General features: G+C 36.8%; 2 protein-coding genes across 5 annotated transcripts in view; one reads left to right on the top strand and one right to left on the bottom strand.

Annotated features, from left to right (window-relative positions):
* Positions 1-10,529, top strand: part of LOC116165931 (serine-rich adhesin for platelets) — a 30,319-nt gene extending 19,790 nt beyond the window's left edge. Inside the window, exons 3-5 of one of the 4 annotated variants that reach the window (XM_031480701.1) lie at positions 1,483-2,240; positions 2,448-4,735; positions 9,282-10,529. In XM_031480701.1, coding sequence (XP_031336561.1) covers positions 1,483-2,240; positions 2,448-4,735; positions 9,282-10,121 — 3,886 coding nt within the window. In that variant the 3' untranslated portion in view covers positions 10,122-10,529. Of the gene's footprint in view, positions 1-1,482; positions 4,736-9,281 lie in introns of all 4 variants that reach the window. The other 3 variants (XM_031480699.1, XM_031480700.1, XM_031480698.1) reach the window with 3 other exon arrangements.
* A 4,037-nt stretch (positions 10,530-14,566) lies between these two features.
* LOC116165641 (programmed cell death 6-interacting protein-like) lies at positions 14,567-23,582 on the bottom strand (the record flags this gene model as incomplete). Its single annotated transcript, XM_031480247.1, is given in 16 exon segments — positions 14,567-14,788; positions 14,836-15,030; positions 15,083-15,227; positions 15,277-15,426; positions 15,473-15,688; positions 15,736-15,894; positions 16,457-16,609; positions 16,665-16,845; positions 17,604-17,727; positions 17,779-18,001; positions 18,051-18,152; positions 18,205-18,329; positions 18,383-18,536; positions 23,021-23,148; positions 23,198-23,316; positions 23,370-23,582. Coding segments are annotated over 16 exon segments (2,529 nt in total). The 3' UTR covers positions 14,567-14,639.
* Between the last annotated feature and the right edge of the window lie 1,599 nt (positions 23,583-25,181).

Here is a 25,181-nt window from a genome sequence, read left to right as displayed (position 1 = left end):
GCCTGGCGTAGCCGCCTCCCTCAGATTTAATCAACTATCGCGGGGATGTATATAATAAATAATTCTTATTAGTGTTTTTGTCTTAAAATAACCTCTACTTTAATTTCCCAAAATATTGCCCATCCCCCTCCTGGCTCACTCGGTATATTATTGAAGATATTTTAATGCTTTACAACCCTCGGGTCGGTATTTATTTTTTAATGCATCGTTCAAGAGTTATCCGGTCAAAAGGAGCAAAAAAACGTGAGGCAGAAAATGTTTTTTTCCAAAATTACAGACTAGCGGATATCTCGAAAACTATAGGTACAAGATATCGAAAACTTGCGAGATATAAACGAAAAACCGAAAAAAGGGTCCTTCCTCCCCACCCAACGGCTCAAGGGTTACGGGCGGTGATTTTTGGATATGTCCCAAATTGTGTTCTAAGTATTTCCCGCTATACCTTTTTTTGAGAAATTGTTGGCTGGCCTAATACCTATTTATAAAATAATGCAAAGGAAGAAGTGATTCATTGTGAACAAGATACGAAAAATCGCATACGTCTTTCAGTAGGGGAATTTTTTGCCACTTAGCTCGTATTCGGAAGCAAACTTTTAATCCGGCTCATATTCAATACTATACTGATCCTTGAACTCGTAGAAATCGATTGGTTTGAGCTGAGAAATTAGCGAGGGAAAAACTTCGACACTGAACGAGGTGGAAAATACGAGCTGGTCACTTAGTTTCGGGAGAAAATTTACTCCAGGGCCATTATTCTTAGGTTCATAGGAATAAAATAGCGAAAGGTGGCGGAGTTCTCTCGTAAAAAAAGATAACCTATCATTGATTGGATTTAAGAGACAACTCCGCCCTCCTTCTCTCACAAATTACATTCCTTATGTAGGTACTCAAAAATAAGGGTACTGATAGGATAGTCCGAATTTTCGGCACATAAAGGGTAGACCAAAAAGTAGTCTTTTTGGTCTATCATAACCGAAGACCGCAAAAATGGTTAGGTATAAAATAAAGCCATAGGTAAAGGGTAGACCAAAAAGTAGTCTTTTTGGTCTATCATAACCGAAGACCGCAAAAATGGTTAGGTATAAAATAAAGCCATAGGTAGAGGTGCCACTGCGGGTGCCTCTACCAGAACGCTACCATCCGTTTGTACAGACCCTCAACATTCAGGCCCTTGTGCTCTTTCGACATTTTTAAGTGTAACTGTGTACTTTAAAAAACCAAATTGCCAATTTTTGGAATTGCACTTGCACTTCCAACTTTATTTGTCTTCGAATCACGGTTCAATTACTGGTAGTACCAAGTTTTGTTTTGTCGAAATTTATACAATCGAAGCAACAAATTTTTAAGGTCTCGGTGCTGCTACATTTTCGACGGATACTACTAGAAACGTAGATTTTTCATTATGCTTTGAATGCTCACTGATTAGGCATATAAATAATCAATCAACGTATTTTAAGTGACTAACATATTACATTATTTCAGTGTGGTTACATCAGTCTCCGTCATCATGGACAGTGGTAATGGTTCTCAAACCCTCTTTGCTGACGCAGTCGGAAAGCCTATGACGAAGCCTTCGGCAGCGACCCAGTTAGCAAGTCCTATAAACCTCTTAAACCCTGATCGATATGAGTTTTACACGTTTGATGACAGCGGAGATCTTGTGAGAAGATTAATGACACTAGACGAGATTCAAGGAATTATAGCCAGCGGGGACGGAGATGCGACAAATTATAACTCGCAACCCCTCCTTACGCTTCCTGAACAACGCGTGGACGACGTCATCAACAACGTTCAAAACGTACTGAAAGAAGAAATGGAAGCTCACAAACCATCACCCGATAGTAATCCTGATTTCGAAAATCCAGATGGTACTTCTACGTGGAATTTAATCTTGCCTGCACTTTTTGGAAATCCTGCTAACTTCGTACCAGACCTAATTGCTGAAACCTTGCCACTCAGTAGCACCGAGGGTATCCCTACTACAACAACCCAAACGGCGACCACACAAAAGAACGTTCCAACTGAAACAGTAATATTAGGTACAAAAACGGAAAGTACGAACTTGCCCGACAGGGAAATTCCAAATAGTGGTGGAACCACTGAAACGGTGAAAAAGCCTGTGTCGACCACTTTGACGTCCTCAATAGAGTATACCACAAGCGCACCTTCAACTATAACGTCGACATCAGCAATTCAAACTACTGAACAATCTGAAAGAATAAACACCGTATTGACACAACATTTGGATATATCAACGGAAAGTACGAACTTGCCCGACAGGGAAATTCCAAATAGTGGTGGAACCACTGAAACGGTGAAAAAGCCTGTGTCGACCACTTTGACGTCCTCAATAGAGTATACCACAAGCGCACCTTCAACTATAACGTCGACATCAGCAATTCAAACTACTGAACAATCTGAAAGAATAAACACCGTATTGACACAACATTTGGATATATCAACGGAAAGTAATCAACGTCCTTCGCCTTTTACTTTACAACCAACTACTCTCTTTGAGAAGGATCAAGCTACAACCACACCAGTTATTTTACAATTGTCAACTTTGGAAGCTACGAGTGAAATTACTACTACCGAAGACAATGATTTAAGGCAAGAATCAACCCCCTTGCCTGCGATTACCAATACTAAAGAGCATCTTTCTAACACTATTGCAAATGAAAACTTTATCATCTCTACTACACCCGCCGATGCACATCCCACGATATCACTAAACCTTAACGGAGATCGGGAAGAATCTACCACCGCCGGATTGACAACTGCTGAAGAGAATTCTTCACAATACACAACCAACAAAGAAAGCGCGACAGAATCAATTATTTCCACAACGATACAAACAGAGACGATAGAAAATTTAATCATTGACGAAAGTACAACCGCTCTTCCACCATCCACCACAACTGCATGGACGGAATCTCCCAAACTTGTTCCGACTCTGGGGACAACTACAGGGAATTTAGAATCTCTGACTGAAAGCAACATTGTAACCGAATCGCAGTCGTCTCTAGAAAATATAGACAATACAACAGATATCAGCAGTACGATCCCAGAAGGCACAGCATCTACTAGCTTTTCTAATTTTGAAACGTCTACAGTCATTGCATCCGCTACCACAGATAATTCCAACTATGATAACGATCTTAGTACAACGGCCATGTACGAAATCATTAGTACTAATGGGTTTGAAATGGAAGAAAAATTAAGTACGACCGACAATGTAAAGTCAGAATCTACAACGTTGAAACCTAACCCAATCACAGAGGATAAGGTTGAGTTTGACCAAAACATGAATAATGCGGTTGACAACCTCATCTTTCAAATGATTAATCGGGACTCAAATCAAACTACAATCGCGAATCCATTGTCAACAGAAAATGATATTACTCAAGGAACTACCACAATATTATATGAAACAACTACAACGAGTTTTATCAACGAGAATGCTGACAAAAATCGTTACGAGGAAATTGACTTAGACAACATGGAAAATTCGACAACGGTGGACTACGAAAGTAAAAATAGTCTGATCTTACAAAACATGGAAGAAAGTAGCACCACGTTTAGAGAATTAACCAGCACGGACGCTAACACTGATGCCACCACTGAGCCCATACTTAGTACGACCGTGAATATTCCTTATAATAATTTAAAGACTGACTCAATTGAATTAGAGAATTTAGGAGGTACTACAGCATCGCAAGAAAATGCGAAGCTCACTAGCGCACAAACCGTTGCCGAACTCTCAGACAATCGGACCGAAGTTTATTATCTAACAGAGCTTTCTTCTACGCAAACTTCGGACGCTTCCACAACACAATCGTTCACTTCAACGGAAGTAGAAGTGACAACACCAGTGATAGCGGAATCGACGCAATCGTTTGAAGAAAATGTGACAATGGTTCAAACAGAAATTCCGACAACATCGCAAACGGTTGAATTCGTTACCGTCGAAACAGTGACGGCACCATCCCCAAAAGTCGAAAAACCTGAACTGCACATTATTAATCGCACAGTTTCTACAACTCCCAAGTCTGACACCACATGGACACTTGTTTCGACAGTCTTGCCTCATAGAACAACCACAGGCAATGATCAAGAGAAATTACAGCTCAACTCGGTCACCTCGGTGGATTTGGTTCCCAAGCCTCTTCAAGGTTTTGGGCTCGCAGATAGTACATCCGGACTGAACACCGACGTGTTTCAGTTTACGGAACTTTGCAACGAATTGGCGTTTAGTTTTTGGAACTCGGTGACCAGCGGGATAAGCTTCGCGAGGAGCGTTGTCGTTTCGCCTTTCGCGGCCACTTCCATTTTGGCGATGGTATTTTTGGGAGCGCGTGGAGCCACCTCAGGCGAAATGAATGACATTTTAAAATTGGACGATATGGTTACTTTCAACCCGCACGCAGTTTTCAAGAACGTCGTTGATTCGATTGAGGTTTCCAAAAAATCGGGTGTGGCGAATTCGGTATTCGTTAAGGAGTTGTATAGCGACAAAAATAAGGGGAAGCTTCTCAATTTTTATAAGGAACGTGTGAAACAGTTTTACGATGGACACGTTGAAGAGGTTAACTTTAAGGAGATTAGTGACGTGATCAGGCGTAGAACGAATTTGTTGGTTAAAAGACAAACTTGGGGAAAGGTGACGGAATATCTCAAAGATAACAACTTGTCTGTAAGGCCACCTCTAGCTGCTATTAGCGCGAATTTATTCCAGGTGAGTGTGTAAATGCTTTGTTTTTTGACAAAACTCCTTTCCAAAATATTATTTTTTCCTCTTAATGATACGTTTTGACTTCCATCCTTAAATGAATTATCCATTTTACCTTTGAAGGTTGTGAAGATTTGCTACCATTACATAGCATATGGTATTTTGGTTGATCATATGCATTGTTGACGAGATTGTTGATGTATAACCGAGAATCTCATTTCGTCATCTTCGTTGTTTTATGCTACTTTCTACATATTGTGTGCTCTTACAGCTTATCAATTACCTACGCGATTTTTACCACCCGCACGTTAGTAAAGGGAGGTATTGCATTGGGGTAAAAATGAGCTCCCACTTTTTTGACGGAAATACACCTTTTTGAACACCCTGAATCCGAATCAAACAAAATTTCGATGATGTCGGTCTGTCGGTCCGTTTATACTCTCATTTCCGGCTCAACTGATTGGAACCAAATTTGGTACACATATCGTTAGAGATAAAAGGAAGAGTTGAAAAGCTTATGGGCAGAATCGGGCATGCGCAAGTGTGTCAATCTCTAATTTCCGGCTAAACGGTTGAACCGATTGGAACCAAATTTGGTCCACATATTCATGGGCATAAAAGGGGAGAATCTCGCATGCGTAGGTGGTAGGTAGATGTTTTAAAGATTCTTCAGAGGTTTAGTTATTTCTTAGAAACTTTTTTGAACTACAAAAATGTTCTTCATAGCTTGATCACACTTTGACTTTCCAAAAAATTTATCACAAATCTAGAGATTACTAACTCGGACCACTATCATGTTAAGTTTATCTATGGCCGAACGCGGCTTAGAACCTAAGACCTTAAACGTGACCGATATGGCCTACGCCAGCAAACCAAACTGCATTTTTTCTATACGATCACACATGAACACTAAAAATCTTCCAGAAATGGAAATTCTTGAAGAACTTTAAGAATCTCGAGAGGATAGAGGACTTACGGAAAGAATTATCACTGAATAATTTCTTAGGGATCGACTCTGTAGAAAATTGATCAATATACATTTTTCTGAGAGTCATAAAATATGGAAACGCACAAAAAGTCCGTAAAATTTGCAAAGAATCTTCGAAAGACCGTTGAAGCTCTAAAATATTTCTGGGAAATACATAGTAAATGTGTGAAGAACCTTTGAATTGAATACTATCTGAAAAGTCTCAAGATTCTACCAATAGCGCCCAAAGTGACGTAAAAGCAACAGAAAGAACATCTAAAAAAGTTCCTAGGATTTCTCAAGGGTCTTTGAGTGAGAAGTCAATAAATATTTTATAAATATTCCAATGGATTTTTAGTGAAAACCTCTAAGTAGGTACCTATGCTTTAAATGTAAAGAAATATTATCTAAAAAATATTAAACAAGATACGAAGAATCGCATACGATTTTCAGTAGGAGAATACTCCATTCGCATTTGGAAACCAGACCAGCTCATATATTCAATAGCACTCGTAGAAATCGATTGAGGAAGGTTTTGACGTCGCGTTCTTTTTTCATTTTCGAGTTAGGCGAGGAACAGACGGACGGACAAAACCAACGCATAAGTTCCTACAAAAAATTCTGTCCGTCTGTCTATGGGACTATCCATCTGCATCATCCATCCTGCTGAACCGGTTGAAATCAAATTTGATACACATATTCCTAGATATAACAGGATGAGTTTTGGGCAAAAGCGCTAGCCACAGCAAACTTTTATTTTTTTGCTTATTTTTAAATAGGCGAGATTTTATCCGAGTCTGTTCTACTAGCCCAATCCACTATAGGTAGGTATACTCGTACTTTAAAAACTTCTAAAACGAATTCGGTGTAGGCCAGGTTGCATTCTATGTAGAGTCCTTCTGAAAATGGAGTTTGAAAAAGTCAAATAACTCAAAAATGGTTACAGCACAAATGTGTATCATAGAGGAAAACATTGCGTCTCCACTTTCAACGCATACTTCGTGTGTATCTGTCCAATACCTACTTTAATAGTTGCAGATAATTGTTTCCTTCGGACGCGGCCCTGTATTTATATTGACAATTTTATATGCTTATTGGGTTTCCGTCACAAAATCATATGGAAAATAGCATACATTTTTAGTCCCTATAGGTACTATGCGATCAAAAATGAGTTGCTGTCGAGTCACCTTTGGAATTTTTGTTTGCATGGGAAATCATATTTAACTTGAACTGCCAAAGGCGACTCATAGCAACTCTGTTTTATTCGCCCATTATACAGAGTGGCCCAACGAGAAGTGTACAGAGGGCTTTGAGGGTATTAAATTTAGAAATTTCGAAAAATCCTTCGAACACGTCAATTTTGTATTCGAGGAGAACAACTTTTGGAATACAAATCACGAACCCAAGTCTTCACTTCTCTACGTAGGGAGCTTAACCCCTAAAATTTTAAATGGAATCCTATGGCAAATGGCACATTATTTGAAAGCCAATTTAATCGTGATTACCAATCTGCTTTGCTTTTTAAATTCTATTGATTCGTTTCGGAGATAATTCGCATTTGAAAAAAAAAAAAACAAAACAAATGCGATCTAAGTCACCTTTATTAAAATTTTATTTTGACGCTTTCAAATAATGTGCCATTTGCCATAGGATTCCATTTAAAATTTTAGGGGTTGAGCTCCCTACGTAGAGGAGTGAAGATTTGGGTTCGTGATTTGTATTCCAAAAGTTGTTCTCCTCGAATACAAAATTGACGTGTTCGAGGATTTTTCGAAATTTCTAAATTTAATACCCTAAAATCTCTCTGATGTATACTTCTCGTTGGACCACTCTGTATAGGCTTTTCTTATGCATTATCAACTAGGATTTATAGAGAATATATCTCCCAGGTTTTGTTTGAATCGTCCAGTACCTTAAAAGATGACTTGTTCGGGAAAATTTGCGGACGACAGCAAGAGTGCGATGGAAATTATAGATCTACTTTTTCGTTAGCAGAGTTTTGATAGGCAGAGTCCTTTAAAGTTAAACTATAAAACACCATGTTATCCTAAAGTTTTTTTATAACACTGAAAGCTTATTTTATCCGAATTCGTCTATTATTCATATTTTAGCTTTTAGCATGAGTGAACAAAAGGCTGGCGTAGGTAGTAACCATGGTAGGTAATAGAATCAACAAATTTAGGTATGAAAATTAAGCAGCGTACTTTAAGGAGTGTATGAAAGGCGTTACCAGTAACGACGTACCAATTTTATAAGAAACAATGAATTTTATAGATAACTTATCAAACTAGTTTAAATAAAGAACGGTTGTCAGTGTTATAAAAAAATCATAAGAGCGCAAAATTTGTCCCATACGGCACAAATTGATCACAAAGTAAGAGACTTGACGAATCTTTAGAATCTCACAATACCGAATATGCTCGTAATAAAGTTTTGAATTCCATTCAACGAACTTGAAAACCGTAAGGCTACGACCAAGCTAACGTGGAAAAAATAGCACAATTTTAATGAGCAAGATGCTGACTGGGCTACTCCATCCCTACGATAGTTACAAAGATTTGCTAAAAAATGAAGCAACGATACATATTAAATTCAAATATGTATGAAAGATTGCAGAAAGGTTCCGAGGTAGAATGCTATTAAAATATTCCGAAAATTTCAGGATTCCATGAAGACTGTATAAAAAATATTAGGATTCGGATTCCAAGGGAATACCGAAAACTGAAGGCTTCCTTATGGGTGTTGTACAACAAATAATATCTACCCCTGCTCGCATTTCAATCTGTCCCGTTTTGAGTTACTTTTGACTTGAGTACTGTCATTAGAAAATGTTAGCAAGAGAGTTAATAACTGTAGCGCGTAAAACTCAAAAAGAAAACTTTAAATTTTCAGGAAAAAGGTACCGAAAAAGGATTTTAAAAAACAATTCAGAAGATATCTAAAGAAAGATTCAAGAAAATCTTAGAAATTGGTCGAACGTTTTGCCAAATTACTCCAAAGAGATTTCAAACGACTGAAAAAGTTCAAGATTTCAGGAGGATGCAAATCATGCACATTTCAAAATTGTAAGAATCTTCAGAACGGTTTCCTAAACTATTTTCAGAGAAGTTATTGCAAGATGAAGAACCAAAAAAATCTAACAATTAAATAAAGATTTCAGTTAAATCCAAAACTTTGACTAAAAACTGCTATAGAAATGCATGGCATTTTTTGATCTCCTCTGATCTCCTTTTGCAAATGGTATTGCTCTCGAAGACTAAAAGGGTCATACCGTGTGTCCAATGACGAGCTGAATCGATTATTTTACATCTGAAACTAATGGAAATGGAATATTTTACATGAAGGTTATTCAATGAGTACGGTTCAACTAAACTAAAGCATTTGCGTTTATGACTTCCAGTTTTACAGGGGGTCCTACTGTCCTAGTTTTTGTTTTTTTTATTTAGCCCTTGGCTTAAAAAAAGGTGCGGGTTCATTATATTCAGGATTTGCGTAAATAAGACCTGTTCCTTTCCTAATAATTTGTCCATCAATTGTAACATTTTTAACTTTGTAACTTGAAATCAATCCGTTTTATGTTTTCAGACGGACTGTTCAGAGGCATCGGTTAACGGTCGAGATGGCGAACTGCATTTCGTAGTTCTACCATCAATACGGCAAAGAAAATTAGTACCAATCCCTGCAGTTGTGTGGAGGGCTGGATTTTTAGCTGGTTATGAACCTGGATTAGATGCGACAGCGGTAGCAATTGGGAGGAAAGATCAAACGATCAGTACGATATTTGTTATACCCGGACAGCAAGGTATCGCCGCGCCTGGAGACGGCCTGGCGCGTTTGGAGACGCGTTTGATCGAAAGTGCGTTCAAACAGAACACCTGGGCGCGCTTGCTACGATCTCTGATACCACGCCCTGGGCTAGAAGTGCAAATTCCTCGATTTTCTCACAAATCCGTTATCAACGCTACGGCAGCTCTACAACGGATGGGCTTACGAGACCTTTTCAACGCCCACACGGCGGATCTTAAAGGTCTAAATGGAGTCGCTCATGAGCTGTATTTATCAGACATAATCCAAGTGAACACTTTTGCCACGTGTGGGGAAAATAAAATTGACGAAACGCACCATTCGGAGATATACCCGGCCACTACTAACCGCTCATTCCGTAGAGTGAGAAAAATTCCCCAATTCGGTAACTACGAAAACAGTGATTTGGCAGATGAACCCAGAGACTACCAAAGAGCTTTCCACGATCCACTTTACAATCCATCCTACCTATCGTTGCCTTTACAGTTTCGACCCAGACAAGCCAGATTACCCGACGCGCCCAGGTTGAGATTCGACAGACCGTTCCTATACTTTGTCCGACATAATCCTACAGGTCTCCTACTACACATGGGAAGATTTAATCCCAGGTTACTGCCATAGTTAGTAATAGTTGTATAGCGAATTAAGCCTCTTTCCAGTATTTCCACTTTTGTAAATAATCTCTTTAGTAAACTATTTTGAAGTACTGATTTAAAAAACTGCCAAAAATGTGTATACTATATTATAATAGAAAAGTTCCTTGGAAAGGTCCTTCTATATACTATTTCAATTTGCATCTTTAACTAATGTGATTTTACTAATGTCTCTACTCTAAGGGTGATTGTGTACCATTATATCAAGATTTATTTTCTCCCATATACGTAACTTTTGTACTGTAATATAGGTAGTGATTAATTTATTTAATGGCAATGTAATATAATTAAGAGGGAACATTTTGCATTTTGTAATATTGCTTCGGTACAAAATTTCGATATTACAATGTGCGACATTAAATGTGCGTTTAAATTTTCCAATTTGTTCGTAGTTTTCAGTTATACTATAGTGAAATGGGGATAATTGAAAATTATACTGGAAAGTTTCAGCTGGCGTCAGTATCGCTGTCAAAGAGGAAAAGTGTGTTAGGGGTCCGAAATTAAATAAATCAGAATTACTAATAAAGTAATGCTAATTTCATAGGTAGCATTAAGTTCTCAACCATCGGAACAGTGTACTCTACACTGCACTTTTTCGGCTTTTGATTTGTTAGGGGTGTGAATCCTATTTGTTTCTATTACTTGAGTCTAAAGATGAGAGAGCAAATCAGCGTGTAATACTCCTCAAACCTGGGTTTTATAGACAGGACGCAGGATTTTTTATGTTGAAAATTGTTTTGATTTCATACATCGGAAGAAAACAATTAAAAATGAAGAGAACAGTGCCTACTACTTATTTCACTACTTTTCCGCAATTTTCCCCTTTTGCGAGAAAAATAGGATGCATTCACTAGTCACTTGCGGATACAACCTTTGTCCTCATCAACACAGCACAAGGCAGCTTATAACCGACAATCAGGTGGGTCCTTCAGGAGATTCTTCCATTTTAGCGTCCAAACCTCACAGTTGGATAAAGATTTACCCTTCTTCTAATGGCTCTTCTCTAAGTAGACTATTTTTCCAGAATTACAACCCCAATTTACACTAAATCGTAAAATCGGAGTATTTAGAGGAAACATGGAATGTTAGACCCTTGCAATGTAAGTATAACGTACAGGCAAACAGTGTTTCAGTCATTAAAAATACGTAATATGATAGCAATGTTCTTTTTAAGGGACGGTCGAGGGGCGAGGGCACGAGCATGTATATTTCACGCATCCAATTTCAACTTAAATTATGTCTGCAACATGAACGAAAAAGTGTATCTCGAACCAAAACAATTCGAGATTACCCCAAATTCAATTAATCACCAAAAATAATGCTTAAAACATTTTGCAATTTAACCGTAATTGAATTTTTCAAGATTGGAAAGTCTCAAGGAAAAATAAAATGAAGTGCGTCAATCCTGCACCAATCAGAGCTCGTTAACTAGCTGCAATAGCAGTGATCCTCAATCAAAAATTACAGTGGCCTGACAATCCTGTAGATTGTGAAGATTCTAGGACTAAAAGTACTAATAATGTTTACAAAGTTTAGAAAGTACCTATTGAAAATTTTTAACGATTGCTTATAATTTTACATTGTTGTTGTCTGTCTGCCCGTCTGTCTATCCGTGTGCACGATAACTTTGTTTAGAAACGTCCGATCGCTTTGGTACACATGTTTTTAAGGATATAAGAATGGTCGCTATTTTTTTCAACTACGTAAATAGGGGCGAAAATTTTACAGCCCAAAAACGATTTCGAGGATATTTGTTATTCAGTGCGGTCGCGAGTGGCGCTTAATCCTTCAGCGCTTGAGGGCGGTTAAAAGTGCTAACGAGCGAAAAAAACGCTCAGGAGTGGAAAAAGCGCTCGCGAGCAGGAAAAGAGGTCGCGAGCGAAAAAAGAGCCCGCGAGCGAAGAAAAAACCGCTCGGAAGCGGAAAAAACGCTCGCGAGCGGCGCGTAACCATTCAGCGTTTTAGGGCAGTTAACAGCGCTCACGAGCCAAAAAAACACCCATGAGCGAAAAAAACGCCCACGGGCAGAAAAAAGCGCTCGAGCGCCGAGCACTTTAAGTACCTAAACGGTCTCGAACGCCAGGCGGCCGCTCCGAAAAGTGCGCTTTTTTGCTTGGCGCGCTTTTCGAGCGAAACGCTCGCGAGCAGTACCTACCCAGCTCTGCTTGGCTACTATTTTCTTGCAATTGACCTCATTACTAATTCTTTAATTTCATCTGGCATTAGCTGGGACGTGAGACTGATTATCGAAACTACGGTTTCATTACATGGCTTTGAGTGTTAAGTGTGTTTACCTGTAACCGGGCTAGCTCTTTCCCAGAAACTAGATTGTCTTTGAAAAGTTCATCTTACTAACTCATTTTGACGATGGAAGTGCTTCCAACCACATCGCCAAAATCCAGCCATATCATTGGGTCATTGGGGACTTTGAACTAGCTGGAGAGAGGAAAAAGTGCCACTCACATAGTTATTTTATGTTGCGTCTATTATTAGTCCTCATATTTTATGTGCACTTGTCTTAAGCTGATTGCAGGTTCCTTTGGACGCAGAGCTGGGCAGAGTACTTTCAAAAAGTATTTGAATACTAAATAGTAAATACTTTACACAAATCAAAGGTATTTGAATACTAAATACTTTTACGTCCAGCACACGCGAATACTAAATACAGATACATTGAAAAGTATTCAAATACCTACTTTAAAAAATAAGTACCTACCTATTCAAATACTTTAGAATATATTCGAATACTTTCAAAGGTATTCGAATACTTTCAAAAGTATTCTAATACTATCAAAGGTATTCGAATACTTTGAAAGTAGAAGTCTTAATACTATACTTAAAAAATCAAGTTATACTCGTACTTTGTATGGGGTTAGCTTTTTTTATATTTCTATTGTTATATACAAATTTAAGGGGAGTAAAAGCGTATTATTATTATTATATTATTATCTAGGAGGTACCTACCAGGACCTTTCTTACACCAGTTATATCCTTAAGAATACGTGTACCAGTTTTCAAAGCGTCGTGCACATGATACGTACGCGTCGTACGCCTTTCTGAAATTAATCCTAGCGATTTTGGAACAGATCCTTTTTTGACCATCCGTTTGTCCGTGTGCATGATAGTTTGTTTAGAAACCTGCGATCGCTTTGAAAATTGGTACACATGGTCTTAAGGATATAAGAAAGGTCCCTATTCTTTTTAAGTTACGTAGACTATCGAGTCAAAAAGTTTCACTCCAGGATCGTTCGGTTTCAGTTGTATCGGATTTTTCTATTTGATTTTGTGACAATGGAATCTTTCCCTAAACATTTCTAAATTGTTCTCAAATACAGCCATTTGAATTTTCTTTCGAAATTGGTTTCTAGTCTATAACTTTTGATTGAGAAGTCTGATCGAAAAAGTACGAATTGTTTTGGATTCTACGCACCAAAATTAATAAGAAAAAGTGTTTTCCCGAGAAATTTTGGTGTAGTCGATTTTTGGTAAAAAAGGAAGGTTATACACTGCCTTTTTTTGAGGCCCGAAAAAAAATTGTCTCAGATCGACCCGGAAAAAAATTTTCTTATAGAATGTGGCCTGTAGAATCCATAATTTCAAACAGTTCCAAGATTGGGCTACTAGTTCAAAAGTTACAGCCCTTTCAATTTTCTTTCGAAATTGGTTTCTAGTCTATAACTTTTGATTGAGAAGTCTGATCGAAAAAGTACGAATTGTTTTGGATTCTACGCACCAAAATTAAAAAGAAAAAGTGTTTTCCCAAGAAATTTTGGTGCAGTCGAGGTTAAGTATTCAAATACTATGCGAAGTATTTGAATACTTCTCAAAGTATTCAAATACCTTGCGAAGTATTCGAATACTTTACGAAGTATCCAAATACTTTGCGAAGTATTCGAATACTAAATATTTGTGAAAGTACTTGAGTTACAAATACAAATACTGCTTCCATAAAAGTTTTTAATTACAAAGTATTTGAATACTTTAAAGGATTTGAATACTAAAAAGTATTTACAATATCGAATACTGCCCAGCTCTGTTTGGACGTTACTCTTAAAAGTCTAAACTAACCAACCATTTGATGATGGTTTGTTCAAAATTAATTATTTTACCAAAGATAACTATGGCAATGGCCAACAAACCTAGCACGAAGGGAATTTATATTGATGGAAGTTAGAAGATAAAACAATTATAAGTAAATAAATAAAATAACACTAACAATAAAAGATTTATTATATAAGCAACTAGAATCTGAGGCACAAAATAACTTCACTATCGAAGCTTTACCGTATCATTTGGACAAAATGTTTCAGCAGTACAATGTGGCATAGCACTTAGACAGTGGTTAATTGCTTAATACTTACTCAACATGTTGTATTAGGTCTATTTGCCTACACTTTCGATTTTAAAAAAATATACGAATAGACATATTTAATGAAAAATAATAAAATAAAAATATATTGGGGGAAACCCATTAATCAGTGCGAAGTTACCAACCCCGAGGATGTTGTTGCTGAGGATAAGTTCCAGGTGGATACGATTGTTGAGGATAATTTCCTTGTGGATAATTGCCTTGTTGTGGATAACCTCCGGGATAGCCTTGTTGAGGAGGATATCCTCCAGCGTAATTGTATGGCGCTGCCATTTAAAAGTTTTAGAATTCGTTCACTTAGCAATACACATACCTTGTTGGTATCCCCCGCCATACGGATTGTAGCTTTGCGGCATAGGTGGTGGGGCGTATGCGGTATAGGGAGCCGAACCGGGTGCAAAAGGTACTGGCATACCCTGCACATACACCGGGTACGGTAAATTGGACGAAGTTTGCACTGGTGGAGCCGATGTTGGTGAAGTTGGAGATGGTTCAGTTTTCTTGACTTCTTTAAATGTACAGCAACAATGTCAAGTTTTTAGAGCATACATTCTACTCACCATTATGGAAAGATGGTTGAGATGGTGGAGGCAATGGTGTTGTTTGGCGACTGCATTCCTGAGTTAAGTCCTTCATTAGTTCTTCCTTTTCGGTTTTACGAGCAAAACAATAATCTGAAATTTTGTTTTGGAACACCACTAACAGCTGAAATGCAAACTTAGGACTGTGCACATTATTTCCCCTGTCTTATTACCTGAGTTAGATCATTGTAAAATTGAGCGCCCTCTTTTAAATTGCTTTGCAAATCACGAAACGCGTCGTGTGCTGCAGCTAAGTGACACATCATACTGTCCCTACCACCTGCGCTTGTTCCAGTCTCTTGGGAAAATTGCTGATGTGCAGACTACAATTTCAATTAGTAATCTCACTTTCGCCATCATGAATCTAACCTGTATCCTCGCAATTAAGTCCTCCTGTTTATCTATGCTCTCTTTCACCTGCTTTTGCAGCGGACCAAATGATCGACCGATGCTTTCCATAGATAGCGCCGGTTCATTGATACCTCCATCATTTGACAGTGACGACAAAAACTGCTCCTTCATATCCACAGTTGCACTTTTAAGCTCAGTTTCGATAACATCCCTTTCAGCCTTAACCGTTTCCACCTATTTACCCAGTAAACAATAAAGTTCTTAGCAAATTCAAAACAGACCTCTTCCATCAGCTGACGTAGGGTTTGCACCGCTGATGAATTCGAAACTGATCCACCTGGACCCGCCGGAACTGCTGACTGAAGTTCGCCTGGTGACTTGCTGAGCAATTCCATCCCCATTCTGTGACTTTCAAATTTCTCTCTAACAGTTTTATCAGCCTGAAAATACCAAAAATAATAATATATGCTACTATGCCTACTATGAACTAGCATCAAGAGGGTAGCATACAAGGTATACGAATATTTAAAAGGGTGGTTCTATATGACAAATTAATTATAGAGGTGTTGTTAAACATTGAAGAAAAACAGAAAAGTAGTGTATATTTTTCGAACCACTAAGATTTAATAAAACAACACTTTTTCCAATAAAAACATGCCCTATTTTTAATTGAAAAAAGGATAATCCAATGGGTTTTTTTTTCTACCAAATTATTTTTGCATTACTCATTCAATTTCAAAGGTAAGCGCGCGGAATTGGAATTATTGATTAAAAATGTTTCTACCATTAAGAACTCAACTAAGTTTTTGTCTTCAAATTTGCCGATGCAAATGGCCTTAAGTAAATATTAGTAGAGATACCCTGTATACTGTATAGGATATTAAATTTAAAATTCGTCATACATTCATAAGTTATTCTTATCAGTAAGCAGAGAAAACAAAATGGAATACATTTACATTAATAAATTACCCAATTAATATTCCATAAGAGGATCATACAAACCTGAATTGCATTGTTGATAATTTGGCGATATTTGGCAGCATTTGAGCGAAACATTTCCGTAAGTTTATCAGAAGGAGTCCTAGTCCATCGCTCCTTAAATTGTGCTCTCAAAGAATCGTCCGACTGTTTTTCCTCATTTAACATACGGTCTGCCTGTAATTGCGAAAGGATCACCCTTCCCATTTGGTGTGAGGCAAAACGACCTTACCTCATCCAGAATATCTTGATTTCTTTTTAGCAATTCTGGTAATTCGGTGATTAGAGAGTTTAAATGGGTAAGGCCGCCCAACTGGCGAACTGCCTCGGATTTTTCCAAAATTGAAGGGGGCAACGAATTTCCTCCTTGGGTAACTTCAATTGCTGCTGGTAAATTTAATGATGCCAATACGCTAAAAAATTTTACAGTTTCAGATAATAGATTTGTTAAAAGGTCATATGCGAACACCTCACACGAGACAATTCTCAGAAGGACAACACAAGTAAAATGCTAAATTAATCACACTCAACCTCAATGTACACTTAAAACCACCACATTGTCACCTGGCCTAGACATGATTCAATTATGGGCAACAAAAAAATTATCTCCAAACTCCACTTACCTCCTTACTAACATAAACAATTGAATGCGCTGCAGCTAAAAATAATAACAATCTGTCTGTTTCAAGCTATACTTTGATTATTTAAATCCCAAATAAGAACAAGTGCTCGAACAAGTGCTAATCACTGTCCACTTGACTTTACCTACGTAAAAATGTGTATTTACCTCAAATACTTAACTATTTATTATACTAAACATATTTGTAATTACGAAATTGTTGGCTACAGTATTTCACTGAGCAACAAAAAAACTTCCTACTGCTCAAAAGTGGATAAGCATAGGCTAAAATCTGCATGTAGATCACCACTGATAAGCGGCGATAAAACCAAAAGTCCTTAGCAAGCGATTTAGTACGTAAATGAAATTAAGAAATCAACATCACTAATAAATATTACACTACCAATATGCGGGAATGTTCAAGAAAATCATTAAAATTGAAAGCAAACTGTATTCCTAAATAGCCATATTTATGGTGCATTATAGTTTGGGGAAAAGATAAGATTTGTTTGTGAGCAATACTCATTTAAATTATATACTAGTAAAGCATACCTATTCAAAAATTGTGTAGAATCACGTAATTTTGATATTTCCCCATTTTGAATTTCATTCTTCCGAAGCTCATAAGCTGCCATTGCTTGATGGACAACGACAGGCACAAGTTCACTGAACAAATCTAAAAGAAGGCACAACATGAGCAGATTAACGTTGACAGAAAAATATTTACCTTGGAAATTTTGGCTTAAAGGATAACCCAAGGGTACGATCTTAGCAAGTTGTGCTTTCCCAATAGCAGCAACAGATTTGATATCGGGTATTCTTTCGTGGTAAATAAAGTCATTGTCTTTTTTTGCTTCGTTTAAATTTCTTTGTGCTTTGTTGGCAAAATCTTGGAACATAGCTGCCTTTCCAGATCTGGTTTGTGCAGCTTTGAAAAGTTCCATGGCGCTCTAAAACAATGTGTAAATGATGCTAAAATTGAGTAGGTAACTACTTTACCTCAAGTCGAGTGATCTGTTCCCCAATAATCTTGTTGCTCTTACATACGAGACTTTGATAATACTCGGCTATAGCATGATAACCCGCCTGCTTCCCTGCAATCTGAAACATAGTGTCAATGGCAGTCGCTTTCGCATTATTGCAAAACACATACAGTGGCTATCCAGTCGCGATCCCAAAGTTGCTTTAAATTTTCACGTTGAAACATTTTCAAACATTCACTATATAAGTCTTCACACTGCGACGATAATTTCGCAACAATTTGATCCTTCATTTCATCTGAGGAGATTATTTCAATTCAGTATCGGATATTTAATGAGGGGGATTCTTACCGTGAATAGCTTTCAGGACAAATATTTCTTGGGCCTGAGCTAACATTAACGCCGACAATGCTCCAAGAGTATCGGGATTTAAATCTGGTGTCGGATCTTGTTGAATCGATAACATTACTGTAGATTTCAAATGGGAAAAAATGCCTGCAGCTTGCTAAAACAATTTCATAAATTAAAATATTAGAAGTAGTTAAGTTTGTTTACTTAATTTATATTCCACATAATGTACAGAAGTTTTTGGAAAATATACTTCCCAGTTCGTTAATAATAATAATAATAATAATAATAATAATGTGCCATTTTATACTTCTAAAATAAACATAAAGCTATATAAAACGGTAAAAAAAAACTATATTGTATTATCATATCTTTTAAAAATAATTATTATAGCAAGTACAATGCACAAAGATGAAAGTTATACAATTACAAAATTACTTGGCAACTCCTTGAAGACCTTATTTACTTTCTGATAAATAACAAATTCATATATCTGAATCAAAGTCACGTTAATGACACTTAAAAATTGTAAATATAGTAGGAAAAATGTAAGGATGATTAAACTGTGTAAAAAAAACTTAATCCGTTGGACTATGGTTTACATCGAAAACCGCTGTATTTTAATTCTACAAGAGACAAATTATCCAAAGGACCCTGAAGATTTGTCTAAGCCATTTAATTGCCAGACTATGCTTCAGAGAAAAAGTATGTCCCTGCAGAAGATTGGAACTAATGTGTTGTGACTTTTGTAAATGTAAAGGTAGTGTTTTGGACCAATGCAAAAACCGTGGGAAGTAATCAGTGAAACTTTCTTTAACAAATTAAAATCGAGCCATTGTGTGGGAAAATATTCTTAAACAAAAATCTAGCAACGTGGCGGCCATTTTTAAATATGGCGACCAAACCACCATGATCTGGTCCATGTGACCAATGTTTTTTAAGCTCCGGCCTATAGGTGTTTAATAAGGATCCGCTCAAAAACTTAGAGGACATGAGGCAGCTACTCACTGTCTGCATTATTTATTTTCTAAACTTGCCGCAGCCATCATATCGCTCCTGTGTAGTTGCAACGTAGCGGAAATTAACGCAGCATGACTTCCGGTACAGTATTCTGTCCAGAAATGGCCGTCTACTATCCCACTTAATCCTGTACATCGGGGTTTCTCAGTATGTCTTTTTGCCCACTTATCTTCATTAATTTGGGGAACATACCGGGTGGTGCATAGGGATTTCAATGGTAATTTCTTTATAGTCAATTACTAGCTCCCCTAATTATTTTAGAGCAAAAGTCTTAATACGTTTTTTTTTTAGAGAAAAAATACTCCATCTGTTCATACTATTACTAAATAATTTTCCGTTTTCAAAACCGTAGAAATCGACAAAATAAAAAGGTTCATTTTACAATAAAATCAAATATGCCTTGGAATTACCTAAAAAAACAGCGATCACGTTCATTATTTGCCTTGACGTATATTAAATTTATACTTTAGTTAAAGAACTGCAAGTACAATAACGTTAAAATGTCCGTGAAAACCATCAGGAAAACGACAATACATTCAACGTTTTGGCTGCAGTAGCGGAAAATCCGAATATAAGTTTAGGAACAAATCTTCATCAAATCAGTTTTTTTTCTTCGATTATGTAGGTACTCTGATTCCGGAAAATGATAAACAAATAGTATCTGATACAGATGCAGCATACATTCTTTAAAAAACATTACCCTAAGATGCCTTTTATTGGTCGGTTAGTTGAAACAGAATTAAAATGAAAATCGTTGGACGTCAAAACAACGATAACTTGCAATGCAATGCGCTTGTAGTTTGTTAAAAGATTCCAAAGCATCACTGATTTATAAAAATGTAATTTTTATTTTGTCGATTTCTACGTTTTGAAAAATGGAAAATTACAACTAAAAGTATGAACAGATGCAGATTTTTTTCTCTAAAAAAAACGTATTTAGAGTTTTGCTCTAAAATAATTAGGGGAGCTAGTAATTGACTATAAAGAAATTACCATTGAAATCCCAATGCTGCGTTGCGCTAGGCACCACCCTGTATAAGAAAAATTTTAATACTTTATCTGCACCGACTAAAAATGTAATACCTAACTAATTCAATTCAACATAAAGGGAGTGCCCAACAAAATACTTTTTCAAATTCTTTAATCTAATGGGACACCTTGCATATTTTTATAGTTTTGAGTAGCCCTGTATTTAATGATTACAAATATATTATATAACAGTAGTTTCATTCCTCGTTCATTCTTTACTAACACATTTCTATTTCTTGAGGAAGTGGTACAAGAATTTGTGTTTGTTCATACAAGAACTGCGCCAATTTCTGCGCAAAAGCGTAAAACGCGACCTTGATCATTGAGTTATGTTGTTAAGAGTCTTCTTTACCTAAGCGCAACTTTTTTACATTATAGTGTATAGATGATTATAGCTGCAAGAGATAAGATGAATTTCTTGCTTTGTCAACTCCTGTCTTGGTCCTTAGTTAGTTCCCACCGACACTGGGCAGCGGCTGCACTTGTTACACTCAAATTGTTGATTTATCGCCCGCCAAGATACAGACATTATTTACAAAAATTATGATTTAATTTTTTGGGGTCATGTTTAGAAGTAACTTATCTAAAAAACTGTCGGTTTACTTTTTCCATAAATCGTCTTGATCGAGAGTAAAAAAATAAAACAGATTAGCGCAATAATCGGTGCGAAACATCTAATCTTTAAACAATCGGTATTCAGTTGCTATAAACTTTTTAAAAAAAATAGTCCGAACATTTTGTAGATAAAGGTCTAAATTTATAAAATAGTTCTTAAAAAAATGGTTTTTTGAAAAACAACTAGAGTTTTTATGGCGGGCGCTCTTATGGAAATTTACATTGGGTGCAGTGGGTACAGAAGACTCTTAACCAGTAATAAAAAAATGGTTTATTTATGATTCTTAATTTTCGTAGCTTCTTATAGTTTGAGATGAGAAATGTTTAGTTTTTTCATATGCATGACGATTTTGTATAGTAGCAGTTACTGCTATCTATATGTTTCACAGTGGGTGCGTTCACCAGACGAAGCGCTTCACGAACGTTACAAAAATGTCTGTTGAACAACTCGCTCAACTAGCACTTAAAAATCACTACTATGAAATACTAAAAAAATTGTATTTGAAATACAAAATGTATGTATTTCTAAAGGCCTGTTTAGAGTTTGCAAGTTTTATTGCAGGCAATAAAAATTACGGCAATATTTATTGCTGCAACAAATAGCAAGTGTTTACAGTCTGCAATTTTCATTGCATAGTACCAACCCTATAACTTTAAATAAGTGTGTACAAAATATCTTCGATTTATCATTTGCATTTAACTTGTTCTTCACTTATCTATTTATTGTGCATTTCAATCAAGATGAACAACAGAGATATCAAAATATCTGCACACTTCACATCGTTGGTGCCATAATTCTAGATGTTGGCATTAAAAATTCCCCTAAAATAGTCACCAGAATTGCAATTGCAATGCAATAAAAATCGCTCCGGATCTACTTCTAGCAACGCAATAAAAATTGCAACAGTTGATCGAAAAGTACACTTGCGCGCATGTGTGCAATAAATATTGCTGCAATTTTTATTTACCACAATAAAGCTTGCAAACTCTAAACAGACCTTTAACACACATCACATGCAAGTATTCCAATAGTGCCAAGCCTTGTCATTATCCACATGTTATTTGAAGAACCGAAAAATCAAAAAATAGTCATGCAAGTAAAAGTTTGTTGATCTACATTTTACAAAACTCACAAAATCAGCTCTAGCAGCAAGAAAAGGTCGAGGAAAAGGGCTCTAAAATAACCTATAGCAGAAAAAAACGAACCAAATAACACCCAGTTTGTATTTTTCGTGTTCGTGAGTTAGTGATAATAGTATATTACATTATGAGGAGCTAAAGTGTTACTTTTTATGGCGAGTCAGTGTTCCAGCAAAATACTGACGAGCCATAAGAAGTGACTTCAACTACTCCTCCATTTGAAGTAAAAACCAATCCAGTTTTTGAAAATACTTCATTCATTCATTAGAAATAAGACGAGCTAAACAAAACTTGACTCTTCAAAACTTGGATGCTGCAGGAACGAGCTCAGAGTTTAATTTCAATAATGGTAATATGACTAACAGCACTTTCAACATTAACTATTATTTAAATAAATAAATAGCTTCTTTGATCGACTATATTTTTATTTCTGTTAAAATTAGAAGGAAAGATCAACGCACTTGCTAGGTGAACGAAGAACCTAATGTAAATAACATCAAATTGTCAAAGCAAAACAATGTGACACTGGCACTGAAGGGTTTTAATGCCTAGGCACTAAAATACTTCACTGCCGCTTGTTCGATTGTTCTAAAAAGTCAAACTTTAACTCAGTGCTGGGCTACGTAATGTCAATATTATATGACGTTTGAAGAAAAAATATTTTTTAAACTACATTATTATAAAAGTCGAAGTAGCATAACATAAAGGAAAGTAAGTCAGTAGTAGATAAATATGCTGCATCAGAAGAGCAATTGTTTAAATTGCTTCCTACATAACATTTAAATCTTTAATGCGACTCTTAAGTGAACACATTACAAAAATCTTTTGTGGAATTACCTGCAACAGTTTAGCGGCCAGTTTCAAGCTTTCATCATTCTCAACACTTTGTGTTGCAGCCACTGAACTCTGTAGCGCTGCAATGTTAAAGAGGATGCACATTTTTTCGTATGCCAAAGATGAAATTGCTAAAAAAATCGACACTAACTTGGGTTAATCCTGATACCTTCAACTTACTTAAACTTATTCGACCACCAAAAATGGACCCTTTATCGAAAGCATCCTTCCACTTGAAGGGTATTTGGACTTCTTGTGCGGGTACTTTCGTTTCCAAAGAAACAAGTTGATCATAGTAGCTGCAATACAAATTTCGTTAACGATACAAGAACAAACGAGTAACAAGACGGACCTGTAAATGACTTCCAACGAACTTTCGTACTTCTCAAATGCTCGCCAGATAGCATTATTCCGTAACTTGGAAAACTCGTTGATTTGTTCAGAATAGTCTTCGGGTTGGTCCGCAGTGCTGTACCTGGACTGAATTAGATTCTTCAAGGGGTTCACAATATCAACTTCTGACGGTTTCTTTAAGGGCACCGATAATAAATCTGCCATTTTTAGGTATTGAGGAATTCACAAAGGAATTCTGGACACCAATTATTTATTACAGTGGTATTTTGAAGAGGTGATATCACCTCCAACCAATCTAAATCTTTCTTTTATTTAGGATGATTAACCGTCAAGGACAATGGTCAAAGTACGAACTGTCTACGAATACATTGCGAAGAAACCCGGACGTGACTGCATTGCGGTAGGGTAGGGACAATTTCAATGTGCTACGATGCCAGATCTAACAGAAAAGTCACCTTTTTTCGTTGGTTACTATATACAAGGCTTTTATTTCAAAACAAGAACGTTAAAAGTGCCTAACGTCCTTGTTTCAAAACAAACCACTTTAGTTTTTACCACGGTGGTATACACAGGTCTGGAACCTTAGATCATAATGTATGATGTAAGCTGGAAAACCTTTCTTTGAGATATACGTCACAGAGCCCGCCACAATCATTATTCATATCGTTTTGAATAAACCCTTAAAACCGCACATGTTCATTATTTTTTTGCTAATCAGCCTCTATTTTTAAATAATTTACTGTCCAAAAAAATGTTTTATGGTTTCAGGTAGGAAAACGCTTATTAAATTAGAACTACGGGGAATTCAACTATACTGTAAACCCCCATTTAGTGTACCTATAATAAGGACAATAAACACCAGCCGCTTAAAAAATGTATTGACATTTTTAACATTTTATAATTTTATACAAGCAGATTACGCTTGCTGTTAGAACAAGTGCATTTGTGCTAATGTAGGTATGCAAACAAAAGAATAGACGTAATAATAATAAAATAATAATATAATAATAATAGCAGCTTTTCACGTGTTTAGTACATATGTTAGGCGCAAAGACCGAAAACGGCCATTGAGCGAAAAAAACCGCCACAACGCGTTTTGGGTAATGCCAATTGACCACGTAGCGTTCATTAGGTTTTTTTCGCTTTGTGGGCGTTTCAAAATAGCCACTACGCGTTCTGAACAATCTAACTGTACCATTACGAGAATTCGCGTTGTGGCTGTTAACTGTTTTCAACCACAACGTCCACATCACGTTCTAAAAAATAGTAAATATTCAGAACCCATTGTGGGAAATCGTCGGGAAGCACACAGGGGTTTGTCAGCTGCAATTGCAAGCGATGCTGCAGCGACAAAAAGTGCAAGTGCAAATCCAAAGACGTGAAATGTAACTCAAAATGCCACTCCAACAGCTCTTGCAAAAATAAATAAAGAACACTTACGCAAGGAAGAGATAGTATCAAAAAATCGTATGTAGCTCTCTGTAAGTTGTGGTTCCTAAGCTAATAAAGTTTCCTCCCGTTTCACAAAAACTACCCAGAATGTTTAATAATCACGTCGTAGCTATTGGAAAAACTAGTCACAATGGGTTCTACATATTTGGTATTTTTAGAACGCGTTGTGGTTGAAAACAGTTAAGAGCCGCAACACGAATTCGCGTAATGGTACAGTTAGATTATTCAGAACGCGAAGTGGCTGTTTTTAAACGCCCACAAACCGAAAAAAACGTCAAGAACGCTTCGTGGTCAATTGAAATTACCCAAAACGCGTTGTGGCCGTTTTTTTCGCTCAATGGCCGTTTTCGGTCTTTGC

The sequence above is a fragment of the Photinus pyralis genome, unplaced genomic scaffold (genome assembly GCF_008802855.1).
Source record: "Photinus pyralis isolate 1611_PpyrPB1 unplaced genomic scaffold, Ppyr1.3 Ppyr1.4_LG3a, whole genome shotgun sequence".
Lineage (NCBI taxonomy): Eukaryota > Metazoa > Arthropoda > Insecta > Coleoptera > Lampyridae > Photinus > Photinus pyralis.
The sequence above is the reverse complement of the archived record's forward strand: the minus strand, read 5'-3'. Positions and strand labels throughout refer to the sequence as shown.